Source organism: Eschrichtius robustus, chromosome 4, assembly GCF_028021215.1.
Source record: "Eschrichtius robustus isolate mEscRob2 chromosome 4, mEscRob2.pri, whole genome shotgun sequence".
Lineage (NCBI taxonomy): Eukaryota > Metazoa > Chordata > Mammalia > Artiodactyla > Eschrichtiidae > Eschrichtius > Eschrichtius robustus.
In genome coordinates, this window is record NC_090827.1 from 35,932,835 (window position 1) to 35,952,772 (window position 19,938).

At 39.7% G+C, this 19,938-nt stretch overlaps 1 protein-coding gene across 1 annotated transcript in view; it reads right to left on the minus strand.

Moving 5' to 3' along the window:
- Positions 1 to 19,287, minus strand: part of OTUD4 (OTU deubiquitinase 4) — a 40,755-nt gene extending 21,468 nt beyond the window's left edge. Inside the window, exons 1-8 of the mRNA XM_068542566.1 lie at positions 19,076 to 19,287; positions 14,739 to 14,822; positions 11,849 to 11,899; positions 6,418 to 6,464; positions 5,645 to 5,717; positions 4,430 to 4,511; positions 2,634 to 2,766; positions 67 to 124 (exon numbers count right to left, since the gene is read on the minus strand). Coding sequence (XP_068398667.1) covers positions 67 to 124; positions 2,634 to 2,766; positions 4,430 to 4,511; positions 5,645 to 5,717; positions 6,418 to 6,464; positions 11,849 to 11,899; positions 14,739 to 14,822; positions 19,076 to 19,234 — 687 coding nt within the window. The 5' untranslated portion in view covers positions 19,235 to 19,287. The remainder of the gene's footprint in view (positions 1 to 66; positions 125 to 2,633; positions 2,767 to 4,429; positions 4,512 to 5,644; positions 5,718 to 6,417; positions 6,465 to 11,848; positions 11,900 to 14,738; positions 14,823 to 19,075) is intronic.
- Between the last annotated feature and the right edge of the window lie 651 nt (positions 19,288 to 19,938).

Here is a 19,938-nt window from a genome sequence, read left to right on the forward strand (position 1 = left end):
TAAGACTATAAATTTATGTACTTTCTTATATTGAAGAGGTAGTTAAAAACCATTAAATAAAAATACCTGATCACTTGACAAAGATTTAAATCCATTCACATCATTAACAGTGGTAGTTTTACTCCTACAAAGGAAGAAATACAGCCATCATTAGGAGTACAAAAATGTTTGCATGCAATTAACTTGTTCTAATGTCATATAAAATCTCAGTTATATTCCAAAAAGTCAAACCTATATATATTCCAAGGAGCTCAAACAAGTTTTAGTATAACTGTGCATATATACATACACATATATATGTATATGTACATGCGTGTATGTGTGTATGTATATAGGTCAAAGATTTTTATCAGTAATTCTTACTGACTCAATCATCAAGAAGAGAGAAACAGAAATAAACTATGAAATTTGGGTTGGTAGAATGATTGAGTTCATAAAAACATTTAATGTAAAAATTTCCTTTCAAAATATAGATGAGACTCCATTAAACAAGATATTCCGCTACAACAAGATATACAATCAGGTAAGAGTAGACACCAACTAAATAAGTAATCAGTATGTTAAATGTTGCTACAGTGCTTTGGGGGGAAAAAATTAGTTTTGAGACCTAGGATCAAATAATAAAAAATGGGATGAAAGAAGATGTCTCTTTGAATAAAGAATTAAATGTGATGAGACAGCAAACCATACGGCTATTTAGTATTGCAAGCAGAAGGGGCAGCAAGTGCAAAGACCCGGGGGTAGGCAAGAGGCTGGACAAGTTGATGGCAAGTTGAGTGGGTGATGGGGTGAGAGGCTACCTGTACTCTTCTGTTGTATAATTCCTCCTCTTTAATAAATCAATGTCTAGTCTTTAGGACAATCTCCAAATCTATACCCTTAAATGCAGCAATATTTAAGAGACCCCAAGTATTTAGAGTCTGGACTAAAAAAGCACCCTAATTTCTAATGCTTCAGGATTGATCAATATGAATGTGAAAAGATCCAGGCACAGGAGCATAGTGCCTGGATATTACACACTATGCCTATCTATCTTGCCTTGATTATGCAGCATTCTTCCCTAAATGAAGCTTGGTCCTCCCTAAGCCAGACATGACACAAGTAAAAGGAAATCCTAATAATGCAAGAAAAAATTAATTAGAAAGGCTTCCATGTTCCAAGGGCTTCAATAATATAGTATAAAAAGGAAAACTGATCATTACAATGAGCACACCATCCCTGGTAAACTTCTCCAGCTTACTAGCCTCTACTCCACACTTCTCCTACTTCACCTGCCAGCTGCCATCCCAGACCCAGCTGTTGCTAAAACTGCAGCAGCCACCAAAGGGCATCTGCTGGAAGTCCCCACACACCAAGTAAAGTTAATAAGCTACAACAAGCTAGTTATTCATCCTCCCGCAAAATTCCCCTATGCTCAATGACATGCCTTAATCATACTAGGCACCTGGAGAAATCATGCAACAGAATCTCCATCTGTGCAAAGTTAATTAGTCTATTCTAGGATTAAACTTACAATGGCAGACCCAGATTTTAATCTGACTCATTTCTTTCTTATGTAAAAATGGTAGTCAACCAAATTTTCAATCAGGATCTACAATTTAATTCAAGAAATGCTGGGAATTACAAACAGAGATATATTTAAGTGTTTAATAAAGAATTAGATATCCTGAGGCTTAATTTCATTTTTCTCTAGTTTGACAGCATGTGACACCAAGAAGGGTACTTTCATACTCTCATACAAAAGGAATGATATACTTTTAGCTTCACCAAGAATGAAATAGGTCGGTTCTTATAAAATACAGAGTAAACTTCTTAACATCACTGATAAAAACTAATATACGTTGGACACTCTACCTAGGAACTAGGCTGTGCATTCTACATGTTATCTCACTTAATTCTTATAAATTCTCCACTTTAAAGAAATACTAATATATCCTCATTTTATACCTATAGAATTGAGGCTTCTTAGTGAATTTAAGTAACTTGCCCCAAGTTCAGTTAGTTGGCAGGAAGCCAGGAACGAAACCAGGTTAGGATGTCCACAGCCCAAGCTCTTAACCACTACCCTGTATGTCTTAAGTGGAAAAGAAAAATAAGCTGCAGACTCTAAGTTAAAAGGTGTTTATTCGCAACATAAACAAAGGCCTTATCCAGAGCTGTTCACATACTTATACCCCAACTTGGGATTTTTATTATATAAAAAGAAAAGGAGGCGGCATTATCTAAGAAAGAAAACAATAAAAGAAAGTCAAGGAAATCAAAATGGCCGTTTTCATCACTGCACATTTAAACAATTGACAGGTTAACCTTAAAATTTTAGAATATACACACATATAGGCAGGACCAAATCTATTTCAGAGATATGTGCATCACGATTACACAGAAATAGATGCTTAGCAAAAACAAACAAAGAAACAAACAAAATCAACTTTCAAAACAAACAGTCCTATAATAGAAATGAGATAAAATTAGTGGCAGGAAAAAAGAAACTTACTGCATAAGTTTCCGTATTGCTGTATTTTAGGAATACCATAATACCTCAATATGTTAGGCTACTCCATGCAGAAACATTTACTGAACTGTTTCTTTGTATGGCACTACAAAGATATTTTAGGACTGAAATTCACTCTTACTTGCAACTGTCATCCTCTGAATCTGATATTTCACTGTTGTTTTCATCAGCTACTTCAGAGGTGTCTAGTCCCATCAAGATTTTACTAACATCAGTTTTAAATACCTTCTCATACAACAATTCATAAAGCAGAGCTGCAATTAACAAAAGAGAGATGTCACACAATATTAACTCACTTTACGTTTTAACATAACATTGAGATTGCCCGAGCTTCCAAATCCTAACTAAATACCTGTAACACCTTATGAGCAATAACACAATTTAATCAGAAAGTTACCTAGATAGAGAGGAACTAGATGTCTGTCTTTGCAGTTAATTAGTTCAAAAATCATAATATACTGACATTTTTAAAACTAACAATAGCACAAAAAGGTATCACAACTTTGAACCAAGTATGATAAACTTAAACATGCACAGTGACCAACGACTACATCCCACACACCGTGCTAAGCCTTTACACACCACCTTCACATTTAATGCCAGCACAGTGAAATGTTCTTATTCTAACTGTACACATGAAGAAACTGAGAACTAGAGATGTCACACAACCTGCCCAACCTAAAGAGGCTTGGATGGAAAACCTAAGGAACATTAAGATTGCTAGAAAGAAGATAACTTTTCATAATGGACTAAAAAGAAACCGTTGTAAAATGTATTCTCATCAGCCACTGAAGCATATTTAGACAACTTCTTTGCTTTAAAGAGAGAAGAAAAAAAACACAAACTCCAGAGAACATAGAAATATATATTACCAAACATTCAAAACCTACACGTGGGAGTTCAGGACTCTCACTTGGTTTAATTACAGTGAACCTTACCCAAACAAGTCCACGAAGAATTCATCGACAATGGTGCCCATCCCCTAAACGAGTCCCCAAGAGACCCCCTTTCTCACAGACCGCCTTGCATCCATCCCAATATCATCCGAACCACAGGTTCTGAGAAGTACAGGAAAGGTAGGTGCCACGAGCTGTCCTTCCCAAAGCTGAAATGTCCAGATTTTGACTAGCTGGGACAGGCGGAGGACATAGCCCAGGATACAGACAGCTAGACTCCCATGTCTCAAATAGATCAATTTAAAATTTTACATTACACATGTCTTTACTGGTCACCCCCAGCTAAAGAACAGAGGAAAAATGCCCATCACATGCCCAGCACCACTGCTTTGTATGAGTCATGTGCACTTGGTCATAATAGATGATAAAGGAGATAAAGTAAGAAGGCAGGAAGGAGCTACCACAGCAGTAATGCTCAACTGGGGATGGAAGGGGTATTTTATCCTCCCAGGAAATACTTGGCAAAATCCACAGACATTTTTGGTTTTCACATGGGAGAGAGAGCACTACTGGCATCGACAGAGTAGATACTACTAAACATCCTACAATGCACAGAACAACCCCCCAAACAAAGAATTATCCGGCCCAAAATATTAATAAGAGTGCCAAGGTCAAGAAACCCAGGTCTAGAGCCAAATACGATCAAATACTTGATTTTCCTCTGTCATTTAGATTTTCAAGCTATACACTAACAGCTTTAAAAACACATACAAATCCTTATTACTGAAATTAATTACTGCAAGAAAAAATAACTTTGTATTTACAAGCCAAGCTCTAATCTATACTAGTGCTTTTTCCTACTGAAATAAGTTTTTATTATAGTATTAACATTTTTGGTAACCTAAGGCTCTCAGAAATATATTTTTACAACAAAACAGTGTATTTGCCCTGACTTGTTTGCATTAAGACTATAATGCTTAGGAAGAAAATTTCCTATATAAGCACAAGGGTGATTACTTACACTGACACATAGCAGAGCTCTCTTTATACTTTATGGGATAGACAATATCATAATGATTTCCATTTGAAAAACACAGTAATACCTGAAAGGGAAAAATAAAATACACTTTTCAGCCCTTCATATATGACATTTACACAGTAACTTACATCTCTAATATCTCTGAATTACTAGTAAATAAATTTCCTAGTAGGAAGTGAATATTTTAGAAGTAACCTAAAGCTCCAATGTGGTCAACTATGGTACATCCATATGCTGAAATGTTACACAGCCAATGAATCAAAAGTTCCTAGTGACTTGGGGAAATGCTTATGGGATCACAAAAATCACACACACTATATGAAAACAACGTGATTTCAACTACCTAAAGATGAGGGTTAAAAGACTGTAAGAAAATATTCTAAAACCTTACTTTAATAATGCTTACCTGTAAGAAGCAGAATCAAAGGTAAATTTTTTCTGCTTTACAGTTTTAAGTACCTTCTAAATAAGTCAATCACTTATGTGTACTGTATGTGTATATATAAGTCTTATGTGTATTAGCATAAGTCAATCACTTATGCTAAGAGAAATACATACTGATTTTGCTTAGATTATGTCATATTGCAAAAATTATACTGGAAAGGCCAGATCCAGAGCCAAGCACCTTGGAAACCTGCAAGTCCTTATAAAGGTCTATTTCACTCAGTTACCTGCCCCCTTACCACCACTTGCATGGTGATAAGACACTTCAACTTGGCCTGGATGATACCAAAACAAAGTTCTCTAATAACGAATCATGTTTTTTCCCCCTTTCTAGGCTTCACATCATTTTTCACTTGTTTCTGCTTTGTGACTAAATAATAGCACCTTAGCCAGTAAATTATCTTTACAATGGGAAATACATCACAATTACCAAAGTATTTGTGGATGCAATCGCAGAACCCATTTCACAAGTTATATTTCTATTTAATGTTTATATCGATGTAAAGCAGTAATAGTCTAATTAATCACATATACTACTATCTCAATTTTTTTTCTCTAGTAAAACGTTATGATAGAGTTCAACACAGTGATTTGTGGAAAAAAACAAATACAAAATAATGTAACTCATGGATGATTAATAGGAACTTAAAAAAACTCAAAAAGTCACTTAAAAATTATAGCTTAGGCAGTCAAGATGGCAACTGAGTGGTTCTTTTACTTAAATCCTTTAGAAACACTTAGAAAAATTCTTACCTTTTCAGGAAAATTATTTTCAGTTACTTGTGAAGGAGAAACATTTGGTTCCCGGTAAATTATAAAATCTTTCCTGAAAACAACATGTAGAAATTACTTCTGATGAAATATATTTCATGAAGTGAGATTTAATCACTCATTCATTCATTCACTCAAGAGCCCAGTATACACCAAGCAATATTCTAGGCACTGGAAATAGAGCAGTGAACAAAAGATAGTAATGGAATAACTAAGCTGTGACATACTTATATAAAAGTATCCTCGTAAAAAAATAAAATTTTAAATGTAATTTGCATATATGTAACTTCAGATATAATTCTAAAAGTAGACCTCAAAACCAGAGGAATTGTGAAGATGATATTTATAAGGACATTTCAAGAAGAAAAAATAGAGCATTCACCTGCTCCGCTAATGGGCAAAAGTTGTTAAATTGACAATACAGTGTTTTGCCTTTGTTCTAGGGGCCATTCAATGCTACCAGCCTTGACAGTAGGAAATCATTTCTCTAGAAGGCTGATAAGTGATATAGTTTATAGGCCTGGAAAAATTTTTATATTCCATTTCAAAAATATTTGGAAAATTAAAAATCTCTATACATTGATACCTAAATATCAAAATCCAACTGATGCAATTAAAAAAGCAAAACATTAGAAAAGATGCTTTCACAACCAAGGCATAAAACTGCTTTGCTATCTTAACAACTTGGCTACAATGGAACATGCTACTTTCCCACTGACTTTATTTTTGTTTACCTACGTTATTACAGTGCTCACCTGTACATAAGAGAAAGGGCACTTATCTCCACTTGTCCAACCCATTCCTGTATTGAACAAAAAAAGTTGGCACATAAATGTCTCCTACTTTTTACAATACCTTAATACATATCTTTATACGATATACCTAATTAGCTAGAAAAGCTCATTAATATTGTTAGTATTGTGAATGCTATAATAACATGTACTAAAAAGCAGCCCAGGTTTCTGTCACAAAAATCCTTAGTAACAGAGCTAGAGTAAGAGTTCCTATTGATGTGGCAAGATGACGAGTAGTATCTGTAAGTTGAGAACTCGTTAAGGCAAAGACTCTGCCCTCCATCCTAGCACCCAGAACAGAGCCTGGCACATGACACGCGCCCGGAAAACGGGATGCGGACTCGAAGCACAACTCAGCAATCAGGAAGGATGAAAAAGGGCAGGTCCCTTCTCTTCAGGATGATTGAAGGTACAAAGAAAGCAGCGTCCCAGCAATCACTTGAACATGTGGTAGAAGTTCTAGTACTAAAGGAATCTCTCTTTTAAGTCCTTGAGCTTTTCCGAAGGAAAGGGCCAGTATATACCAAAATTTTAAATATCCATATACTCTTTGACCCAGCAATTCAACTTGTATAAATCTATCCTAGGGAGTTCCCTGGCGGTCCAGTGGTGAAGACGCCGCGCTTCCACTGCAGGGGGCACAGGTTCGATCCCTGGTCGGGGAACTAAGATCCTGCATGCTGTACAGCACAGCCAAAAAGAGAAAAAAAAAAAAAAAAAAAAAAAAAATCTATCCTAAAGAAATATTTCATATGTCCACAAAAGTGTATATAAACAAGCATGTCCACTACAGCTATTTGTAATAGTTTAAAAAATTTTTTTAAAGATAGCCCCAAGATTCCACTAATAGATAAGGAATAATTAAATAATTTTATGGTTCATCCAAACTATGTATGGAAACATCATGCAATCATCAAAAAGAATGATGAACTGACTTGGAAAGATCACTCAGATTATTATGTGTAAAAAGTAAGTTGGTGAAATAATCCTATTGTGCAAAACAAAAAATATATATATTCATAGAAAGAGGTCTGGAAGGATATATCCTAAGTTGAGAGCAGAGACAGGAAATTCAAGATGAGGGAAATGTAAAGATTTTCACTCTTCATTCTGTATTCAATCTTTCACCATGAGAATGTATTCCTAAACTACTTGTGAAATTAGGAGACTTAATACCAAGAGTTACCAAAAATAATGAGCTATGGTAAATGAATGCTGCCACTTTCTCCTTCAAAGAAAACAAATTTGAGATAAGGAAAGATTTTAAGAGGATGGTTTGATCTCTCAGAAAAGAATCATCTTTCCCCCAAAGACTTTGCACTTTAATAGTTCTCAAGAGTTGGCTCTGTTTTTCAAAATGAAATGGGTGCCATATATTAAAACAGACTTCTTAAAATAGGCCTCTGCCTAACAATCCCAGCTTCTCATAAACTGTTACAAAAGACACCCTCTGGTATAGAGGAAATCCTTCCCTGAAACCAGTCTGCTTAGATCACAAACACAAGCTATATCCACTTTATGCAGAATCCATATATCCACTTTAGAAAATGGAAAATTATTCTACTAGTGTCAACAAAATACCACCTCTCAAATAATGTATCATTTTATAAATATTTAATCTTCAGAATAAATTCTGTTGTAGTCTGGTTAAGTACACATATCTATCATATGCGATATATATCTTCTTGTCTATCGTATCTTCTTGTCTTCTCTAACCAGGGTCAATTTCTAATTATTAAAAAAAAAAAAATCTACGTTCTATCAGTGTCCTCTACCTTAAGGCCATAATTTTATTTACTCAGCACTCTGTATGATGTTTAATCTACTTCCTCATTGTGGGTAAGAGTACAGCGTGTCTACAAAATCTACTTTAACTAAAGAACTACACTATATCAAAAAAACTAATTTAAATGTTCTTAAATAGTCATCAAAGCAAACTTTTGTTCCCCAAAAGACACTGTTAAGAACACTAAAATACAAGATACAAACTGGAAGAAAATACTGAAGAATATATATCCAGTACAGAATTTATATTCAATATAAAGTACTCTTATAATTATAAAGTACTCTTAAAAAACCAATGTAATAAAAAAAAAAAAAGACAAAATCTATGAATAGACATTTCACCAACAAGGATATATGGATGGCAAATAAACACATGAAAAGATTCTCAACATTACTAGAGAAATCCAAGTTAAGATCACAGTGAGATACCACTATACAACCACCAACACAGCTACAATTCAAAAGGCTGAGCATACTGAGTGTTGAGGAAGATGCAGAGCAACTGGAATTCTCATATATTGCTAATGAGAAAGCAAAATGGCATAGCCACTTTGGAAAACAGATTGGCAATTTCTCATTAAGTTAAACATAAATTTACCATATGATCCAGCAATTCCACTCCCAGTAGTATTAATCCAAGAGAAAAGAAAACATATGCCCACAGAAAGACTTGCAAGCAAATATTCTTAGCAGCTTTAATCATAACAGCTGCAAACTGGAAAGAACTCAAGTATCCATCAACTGGTAAACTGCTAAACAAACTGCAGTACATCCATACAGAGAATGACCACTCAGCAATAAAAAGGAACTACCGATACACACAACATGGATGAATCTCAAAATGTTTCCATTATGCTAAGTGAAAGAAGCCAGCCATATAAGACTATAAATTATATCATTCCATTTTTTTTCGTCAAGAAAAGGCAAAACTTAATACATCAGTGGATATGGGGGAGGGGGGATTAAGTGCAGAAGGGCATGAGAAACTTTGTGGAGTGATGGAAACGTCCTATACGATGTCTGTGGGCGGTCACACAACCGTATACATCTGTCAAATTTCATCAAATTATAAGCTTAAAAATTTATAGTATGTCAATTTCACCTACGTAAAGCTGACAAAAATATATTCTTGCAAAAAGTTCGAGGCATTTTTCAAAATGTTCCACTGGTATTTTTAAGTAAAAGGAGAAAGATGCTTTCTCTGAGAATTGGATGAAGCAATGGAGTTTATCCATCAACTATATTTCTCTTTTCATTTCATACATTCCATGTATCAGGGAGAAAGAGAAACAAAGGAAGACAAATATTTATTGCTAATAACGAAGAACAAACGACTGTCCTGTTTGGCAGGTACCCGAAACACCTGGGAGTTTGAGCGGATTGGGGAGGGGTGCCCTAAGGGTAACAAATCTGGCTGGCCAGCACCCTGGGAAGGAGACACCTGTCCCACGTGCTCAAAACCGCAGCAACCTGCCCTCCCCCCTCCTGCAGACCCCCCCATCAGTCTCAGTTCAGTTCACACTGCCTCATTTCCTCCCTCTGTCCCCTTCTCTCCACTCCCACTATGTCTCTGCTATCCTTTCTCGGACCCTCATAGCCCAAGAGCCTGAACTGCTGCACAAAGATTACTATAAAATGACACTGTGGGGTTTTTTCTGATTAAAAATTAATAAACGGTCTTTGTTGTTTCCTTCATCTTCTACAAAGGAAACAAAAATCACCAGTATTACTACTACCTAGAGAGAACTGTTAATATTCTGGTGTTTAATCTTTCCTACCTGTTACATATAATGCAACACGGCTTTAACATGCACTCAACACACACAAACTGATCAATTAGGCACCCCAAATTGACAGGTAACCACGGGAAGTCCAAAAGCAACAAAATATATAATTCTTGCCTTCAAAGAGGCTTACAAACTAAGAGGAAAAAAACTACAAACTTCAGGAAAATGAATTTGTGTCCATTTTTGTGGGCAAAACTCAGTTTCAAAATCACGGAAATAAAAATGTAGTCATGAGTGGATTTAGAGAAAAGATCTTCAGAGGGTATTTGTCACCAAAACTGGAGTAACACCATACTTATTTTCCTTTTTCAACACTTACTATAGTGTGCCCACTTCTCCGTGTATTAAACAATTTTTTCAAAACCACTGGAACCAGTCTTCCTGCCTCTGGTCTCATCCACCTCCAGACTACCTTTACACAAGATTCTTTCATCCATCCATCCATCCAGTTAACAAAAACACGAGGCACTATTCTCACTTCAAAGCAGTGAACAAAACATAATTCACTTCTTGCCTCAAAAAACTTGAAAAACTTCCCAACGCCAGATTCCCAGGCCCCAGGCGCAGAGACTTTGATTTGGGTCTGGAATAGAGGCCAGGGATCTGCATTTTTCCTGATGCAGTGGCCTGTAGGCGATGCTTTGAGAAATGCTGGCCTCAAGTATCAGCTCCAAGCTAATGAGGCTGGCACTGACGCCCTCCCATGAGCTCACCACAGCCTGCCCTCGGACATTTCTCACCACCTCCCACCTTCGTGTGCTCCGTGCTCCACACAAACCCAACTGCTTTCTTTATCTGTCTTGCGCACAATTTTCACTACCTGGAAATGCCCTTCACCCTAGGCATTTCTTATCCAGAAGCTCTTCAGAGTTCAAATGCCCTCTTACTCTCAAACTCCTGCTTTGCCTACCCAGCTAGGAATAAAACTGAATGCCTATAGCACCATACCTATACATCTTACGACACATGTACCTTCTCACTGGTGTTCGATGTTCTTCCCTACTACAGGGAAACTCCTGAGAACAGCATCCAAATCCCAGTTACCTCTGCCTCCCGGGTGCCTGGCCATTCTTGGCCCACAACAAGCACTCAAATTAAGAGTTAGGGAATTGAAGGGAGACACCAAACATTAATCAAACACCCTATTCCTATGTTATTATTCCCTTTCCTCCCTACCTGACTCCTTCTCTTAGCTTTTTCCTTTGCTAATGTCATTTTAAACTTAACAGTGATTACCTCCGGGGATGAGGGAACATTCTACATGGCGTGCCATGAACATTTGGATTTTTACACAAAGAACATTAGTTTTGACAGCAGAAAAAAAAAAAAAAAAAGAAAAATTCTTTTAACTTCAAAATGACTGAGAAAGTACTGGCAATGGGACCTGGTGGGGAAGTACCGTCCTTTTACTCGCAACAGTCTCTCCCTACTTCTCACACTGACCATGTGATGGGGAATGGAACCTCCATAAAAAAAACTGTCTTCTCAGTTGCCTAAGGAAGCAATCAAATATTGCCCTGTCCACCAAGCCCCATACACATACCAACACAGCACCCTGGAAATCATCAGCACTGTTATTTTAGGTCTTTTATGCCGTTATGACAGATAAAGATAGCCCAACTGTCTTTAGTGAGGCAACAGTGCACAGTACACAGCTCCAACTGTCTTCCAATTAAATGCTGCATAAAACGTGCACCTAGGATAGTAAATGTTCATAAGGAGACCCCTCCATACACTGTAATACTAATCTCTCGTAATGAATTTTGAATACATTATTTAACATATAAAAAACAGAAATACGTCAGAAGATTACTGCATACCTGTGGGTTTTCCAAACGTTTTAAATATTCTTCAAATGACCCTTCTATAAACTGCAAAAAGAGAAAAAAGTCTATTACGAATACAACGAAGCAAAAGTTAATCTCTTCACTGTGAATTACTGAATTTTTACACAAACCTTGGATACATCAGTAATACCAAAATATATAGATTATATATACACACATGCACAGATCAAATCTAATTATGAAAATATATACAAATCATTAAGAAAATATCATAAACATACAAAAGAATTTAAAGAAGGAAACACTGTCCGGAAACATTTCCTGGACAGGACGTGGCTGGGCACAGGGACAGCGTCTTGAGGAAGTGCTGGACAGCACTGTGCTGGGAAGACAGGAGCCACCTGGCCAGCAGGGGCAGGGCCACTCGGTGCGGTGAGCGAGCGCAGTGAGAGGAACTCAACTGCACACCTATTCACAGAGGGCCTGGAGCCCAGGCAGGACTATCAGACTGAGGGAGAAGACAGTTCAAGGTCCCAGCAGGTGACGCCGTAAACAGAGAAATTACATGATAAAAGCAGCACTTAAAGACTAACCTGGTAATGGCCAATGCTTAGAAGAGAATTAAGGACAGATGCACTAGCTAAGAAATATTAGTTTACTAATAGCTATGAATGTTCATCCTCTCTTAGGTCAGTTCTACTAAAAACAAGGACGAGAACTAATAATGCTAAAGATCTTTTGAAGAATCAACAAGATTTTTCTAATATGGCCTGCTTCATTGTTACTTTAACATATTAAAAAAATTGAGTTTATTCAAGCTATATAATAATGTTTTTTGCTTTTCTCATAGCGATTCCACTAATTTAACTGAAAGATCTAAAAAGACATTTGTCTGAAACACCAAATTCAATTTTATTTAAATTAGTTAATTTAACAAAGTGATACACTTAAAACCATTAAAATACACTCCCCGGTCTATAAAAATCTTTTAAATGCCCATGGATTTTTTTTAAGACGGAGATTAATTCCTTTATAGATTGTATACTGTCAAATTTCCAAAAAGTATCCTAAGTTTCAACACAGACTTGTAATAAAATAGCCACATATTTCAAATATCCCACCAATCAGAGGCTACTGTTGTGTATTAGTTGATTATCTATAGACTTAAAAAAAATAAAACCACCCCACAGAACCATTTAAAGTTGCAAAAGACCTAAGCCGTGTTCTGACACAAGCCTGCATCCAATCTGAGATTCTCCTTTCTAACCAGAAAGTATTCATCGAGGCCCCAACTAACCATGGTCAGTAAACAGGCACACCCTTCTTCCCATGAGAGTCTTTTCCAATTCTGGCCAATAGAAATTGTTAGAAGTATTCATTATAAGGAAAGCAAAACTTCCCCCTTGGAACTTTCAACCTCAGATCACACCTCCTGAGACTGTAGAGCTAAATAAATACATGCAAAGCACTTAAAACAATGCCTGCTGGCACACAGTAAATGCTCAACCAATGTTAGCAATTTCCACTGTTGTCAACAGTAGCCAATAACAGTAATAACTAATTCACCTGTAATTTCTTCAAATACTCAAGGACCACTCCACTCCACTCCCCTGCCATAATACTCTCTTATCTAGCCTCCACACTACCAGCTCTTTTTTTAATAAAACAAGTTTTCAAATCTCCTGATCAAGCAGGTACCTCTCCTTCCTGGAATATATTACTGTCCATCTTATAACATGACACCCAGAAAAATGTCACCAGTAATAAAATTTTGCTTGAAAATAGGAACTCCAACCCAAGAACACATCTAAACACTATTTACCTATTAAGTCTTGGAATTGAGTTATATGCAGAGTGTCAATGTTCTTCTGGCAGTCAACGGGGGGAAAATACCATTGAAAGTTGTCAGATGATAATTCTAGCTCGTAAAACCAATGACTAGTAAATCCTATAAGGCTTTCAATGTAAAATGAAAATAGGTCACTGTGGCATTATTTCACAGCCTACTACACACTACTGAGAAAATTACAGTAAGTTGATATTCTGTTAACTACTAATTAACTATACTACATTCTATTAACTACTAATCATTATTTACGTAATTACAATGTTCTGATAGGTAGTTCACAATGATGAACACTGAAAATTAAAAATTTATAAATGCCTCCTGATAAAATCAAAGGCTCAACTCTAGCTATGCTCAGCGTATGTCTTATACCCTAAGTGTGCAATTTTTACAATTCGCATGGGGTCACCAATCACAGAAAACTGTTAACCACAACACCCCACTCCCTGATCACAGCAGACAAAGCTCACTTGTAATACGCAAAGGTCCTGCCCAAGTCATCCTTCCAGCCTCCACAGCTCAGTGACCCATCTGTCACAGAAGCTTTCTAAATGTCTGGATAAATGAATACCACAAAATGGCCTTAAAAACAAAAAAAATCACAGCTGTAACTGGATTTGAATTCAAATAAGCAGTTTTTTTTTTTTTTTTTTTTTGGCTGCATTGGGTCTTCATTGCTGCGTGCGGGCTTTCTCTAGTTGCAGTGAGCGGGGGCTACTCTTCATTGCGGTTTGCGGGCTTCTCATTGCGGTGGCCTTTCTTGTGGTGCAGCACGGGCTCTAGCCACGCGGGCTTCAGTAGTTGTGGCACGAGGGCTCAGTAGTTGTGGCGCACGGGCTTAGTTGCTCCGCGGCATGTGGGATCTTCCCGGACCAGGGCTCGAACCCGTGTCCCCTGCCTTGGCAGGCGGATTCTTAACCACTGTGTCACCAGGGAAGCCCAGCAGTTCTTTTTTATAAGGGTTATTTTCAAAACGTGCATTAAGATCCAACCCGTGAAATTCCCGGTAGACCATTCTAAAGGCTAAAATGTAAATATAAGTCAAGACACCATTACACGTTTAAAATTATGAATTACCGCTTCAAATTTCTCTCGGTTCTCTCGAAGATAATGAATACAGGCCATTCTGACTTCAACATGGCGAGACTGAGAGTGCAGCACCTGCAAAGGAAAGAGCAGTACACTATCAAGCACTTTGTCAGAAGATTCAAGCTACGACCTAGTGCCTTCTTTCACACCCAACATAACCTCACAACCAGCAAACATCAGTCTCCCTTTCCCTTTCTATCATTTCTAGCTCTTTATTCATTCCCACCTCTTCCACTAACCAGACAGATGACACGACACATACAAACAGCAGTACTTCTTAAGCCAGATGTCACTCTATGAAGAGCTTATTACCGTTTCTCCTTTAAGTCACTGAAATCACTCCTTTGGGGAAATCTTTGTAAACTTAAGACACTTTCCTCTCCCGGCCAGCCCTCTACTATAACTTTGCTCTTCACAAAGCAAGGCTGACAGAATTCCTGCAGTGCGGTGCTTAGCCTCACCCTATGCTTGTGGCAAAAGAGAACAGACAGGCAACTTCCACAAAAATCGTCTTTGAGGCTTTATGCCCATATGAGATAAATTTCTTTTTCCCGGTAATTTTGCACTATTTGTCTTATGTATAAATTTAAGTCCACCGTGGTTTCAGAAAAATTAAGGCGCTCATTCTTAAATCCTTTAGCTGTCAGGCTTACATGATTCTTGAAAGGACATCCCGGGAGCAACACACACGATGCAAACGTGCCCCTGTGTGCTGTCATCCCAACAGCCTTGAAACTTGCCCTTCTGCCCCAAATCTTAAAGCACCACCTGAAATAAGTCACACTACAAAGATGATCCAAATCCTCCCATTTTGTAGCCTGTTTTCTTCTGTTAAACAACTAGTTCAACAAAAGAATAGCTTACTGGCATTTTTGTCTCTTACTAAAAGTCTAAAGCTTTGGTTTGAAACCCTTTGGCTAGTCTCCAATACTTTAACTACCATGCTAAAAAGAGTAGATTATTTTTTTTTCTATTACTAGTTGTCTCAAACGAAGGTGTTCCTGGTACTCCACCAGGTCAAGGTAGGAGAAAAAAAAGCTGACATATAAAATAATCACATCTCAAACTACTGTCAAGGCTTCTTGAGAATTTCTATTATTATAAAGTAACTTTAAGAGTTATAGTTCCAATTGAGTGATTCTCCCTTATGTTCAGGGCGAGCAGAGCATTCAGGAAAAGGAAAGCTCCAGCTGCACATTCTACAGGTCACCGTGGGCAACAGCCAGGGCTCATGTATACCCACAGAAGCAAAGGCACAACTGTTTAGACAGCTAGCAGGTCCCTGCACACTGAGACACACTGAAGATGCACTAGCTGAGGTGAGCAATGAATTTGTCTTCAGCATACTAGCTGGTTTTCAGCTTAACAGAGTATGCCGACAATGTTGTCTTAGGTACTACAGAAAAGCATCCTTACATATTCTAAGCTTCCAGCACTGAAGGACTGCCCAAATAGTAATAGATTTGAGTAGTAGAAAAAACAACCACCACACAATTTTTTTGCCAATTCAACAAATGACATTTAGCAACACTTCCTTCACAGAAGCTATGCTAGACACTACTATGAATCAACGTATTAGTCTGAGTCAACCACAGTGTCATCCGATAGGGCTTTCCTGCCATTAGTAAAGTGGAGCTAGTCTTAAAGCCATTTACCTAGCAACAGGTGGCAGACATAAGTGAATAAAGCTTATTTTCCATCAAAAACAATGACAGGCATATCTCTTGTTTTTTTCTCCTCTTTTAACAAAGATTTTATTAGCACATGAAATCTGAACCTGTTACTCAGAAGCAAAACTCTCAGCAACTTCCGATAAAGTGCGGGGTGCCGGGGCTTTACAAAGCCAAGCACTGTTAAGAGAAGCAAGGTTAAATGACAACTGTTTAAAAAGCATGATACTGTGCAAGTTCAAGGACACTCAGGAAGAATTCAAATGGTATGACAAATATCTGTGCAAATCATTATATACATGAAAATAAGCTAGAAACAGGAGGCTTTCCAATCTTTACTTAGGGCAGCCGGTGATCAACAGTGAGAAAGGCCGAGACACACTGCTTCTCCAAGTCCTCTAAGAGCGCCCTATTTTTAGCTCTAGGGCCACAGAGCTGATTCAGGTCAGGCCTCCTGTAGGCCCACGTCCAGAACTGTAAAAAGGGAAGGGCCTATCTAAATCGGGTAATTTGGAGGGAAAGACTCCTGCTAATTCAAGTCTCTCCCTCTCCATTCCCCCAGCCAAAGGCCGCCATTTAGATTACTTACTGTGACTCCTTGTTAGAAATTATAATTATTTTGATATTATTGGAGAAATCGTTGGCAAAAAAGTAAATCCTCTGTACACATTTTTAAAGGGCAGGCTGAGGCTGCTGCTACTGTCCTCTGCCTCCCCTTGCAACGCACACACTGCCTTTGGCCATGAAGGCTATTATTACCTTTGGTCCTGTCTACTGAACAACTGAGCTGCCCCCAAGAGTCACAGTATTAAGCTTTCTAAAAGCTCAGTATACTAAAAGTCAGAATCACCTACTTGGAAGGGACAGTCCCTTATGCCTAACTTAAATCCCATCACAATAAGATACAATAAAATGTGTTAGCTGACGTTAGCAATGAGTTCTTAGTGTAACCAGCTAGCTCTTGTTCCTTTCTACTTAAAAATAGAGATTCTGTATAATCAAGTTTGCCAATTATCTACAGCATGTACTACCGAAACCAGACACACCTTTCTGCTTCAACATAAATGAGGATGTAGATAATCCAACTCCAAATAAGCACCGTACTTCCCTTATTTCGGTTTGTTTCCACCTCCTTCCTTACCGAATTCTTGCTAGAGCTAACAATATGTATCAATAGGGACTTAATTCACTTCCACCTCTTCCTTCTGCTTCTGGAGGTGCTAAGGAGTCCAGGGAGGCTGAGGCAGAGGAAGCAGGACAGATGGGAGATCCAGGAAACTCACGAATGGGACAGACTGTTTACCTACTGATAGTAAAGACTGGGATGTGTTTGTGTGAACAAATCCCAAAGCAACATTAGAACATTCTAAAATTCTAAAAGTAAGAGACATCTACTGAACTAAAAAAGAGCTCGATTTGGGAAGCTTTGCGAAGAATGTTTGAATGACAATGCCTGCAACAAAATGCAAAGGTTTGGACCTTTGCTAAATCAATTTCTTGTTAAAAAAAAAAAAAGATGTTATGCTACTAATGTGAAAACGAGGGCCTTTGGAAAATAAATGGCTGACCTTTGGATGTTGAAAAAAATAAGAATAGACTGGTCTATAGCTGTTAAGTAAAATATTTACTCACAAATAGAAATTTTGAAAGCTACTTAGCATTCAAAAAAGGTGAGAGAAAGAGAAACAGAAAAACTCCAAAGGCGGGGAGGAGACGGGAGGGGTGGACCTTAGGCCAAAGGAAAGCAAACTGTGAACGGTAGGAAATACACACCAGGGCAGTAATGTGAAACTTTTGTCCAACTATTTCAACAGCTATTTTTCAATACAAGATGGGTTTTGGTGACTGTATACCTACCAACTACAGTATTATTTAACAGGGAATAAGCTCTCTTACCAAAAAAAAAAAAAAAAAAAAAATCAGAAACATCCTCCCAAGAACTGTGTTAGGAAGTGATTTTCACCATTAAGCGGGAAAAATTCGGCCAAGGGCCTAAAGAACCCCAGATATACCCTTCCTTCCTACCACCAACTGCAAAACAAACTTTTTTTAAAAGTCAATTATTTTTAGTACACCTACACTGCCTTGCAGAGCATTAAAAAAAAAAGAGTGAAATCTGCTCAAAGACAATTCTTTGCAAACATTCTACGTTTTCCAAAGTCTGGCTTTCCCAAACTGTACATTTCCCCCCTTCTGATTCAGGCGGACATCGGCGGGCTCGGCTACCCCCCGTTCCAAAGTCCAGCAACAGGAAAAAAAATCATGTTCCGCGAGTCAAGTCTGGTGCACCACCTCCTCTAAGAAACATTCGGTTTACTGGTGGGACCGCTGTGCTTATAAAACCAAGAGGAGGGGAAAAGAACATTTCGCCCAGTCGCCAGCCATCAAGCAAGGGTACAAGGCTCTCCGCAGGCCTCACGGGCTGGCCTCAACTCATTACCTCTTCGCCAGGAGGGACGACACCCAGATAATTTACAGGTTTTTAAGTTTCGATTTAGAGCTTCCAGACCCAGGGCAGCGTCCGGTTCCGGCCCGACAATGGGCCGCTGTGACGACTGCGGGGCCACGCGCAACCCGGGAGGTAGGCGGCCCGGCCCGCCCGCCGCTTCCCACCCGGCCCCGCCGCCTCCCCCCGCCCGGCCCCCGCCCCATTACCTGCTCCGCCACGGCCCGGAACAGGCACGACCCGTCCTTGGCGACCAGTTTCCGATACAAGCCCAGTTTCCGCAGATAGGCGTCCATGGGCGTCGCGTCCTCCCGGGGCGCCGCGCCGCCCTGGTCGCCGCCGTCTGGGGCGCCGACGGCCGCCTCCATGTTGCCGGTCGCGCTGCAGGCCCGGCGCGGCGCGGGCTAGCCCCACATGGCCGCGCCGCCGGCTCCTCGACGCCCGGGCCTGGGGCGGGCGGCGGCTCGGGCTTGGGCTGGGCACGCGGCGGCGGCGGCTGCAGGCGGCGGCCCGAGGCAGCGGTCCGCGCGCATAGGGGAGCCCTGCTTAATGCATGGCCAGGCGCACGCGGCCACCTCCCGAGGGCCCACGCGCCCAGGGGCAACGGGGGCGAAATTCACGAAAACCCGAGAGCGAGGAGTCACTTCCCGGCGGCCTCGCCGCCCGGCTCAGCAACTGCGCCCGGGGGTCGCCGCCCCCACAAGTTTCCTTGTCCCGACCCGGCGGAGGCGAGGAAAGCCCCGCACCCGAGCGCGCGCGGGGCCGGCTCAGGTGAAGCGAGGCCTGCGGCTCCAACACCGGGAGCCGAGGAAGCCGAAAGAGAAAGACGCAGCCTTTCGTCTCCGCACCTCGCAGGAGGGCGCCGGAGGGGCGGGGAGCGGGCGGGGGCGCCCAGCGGAGGGCAGCACCCTCGCAGCCCAGATTTTGTTTTCGCTTTCGGCCAGACAGCGGAGAGGACGGCGGGAGGTGTAGTTTGGACAGCGGCAGGAAGTCGGCCTGCGGCGGGCGGGGACGCGCGGCCGGCCTACCCGGGGGAGGCGCCCGGGAGGCACGGGGACTACAAGTCCCTACA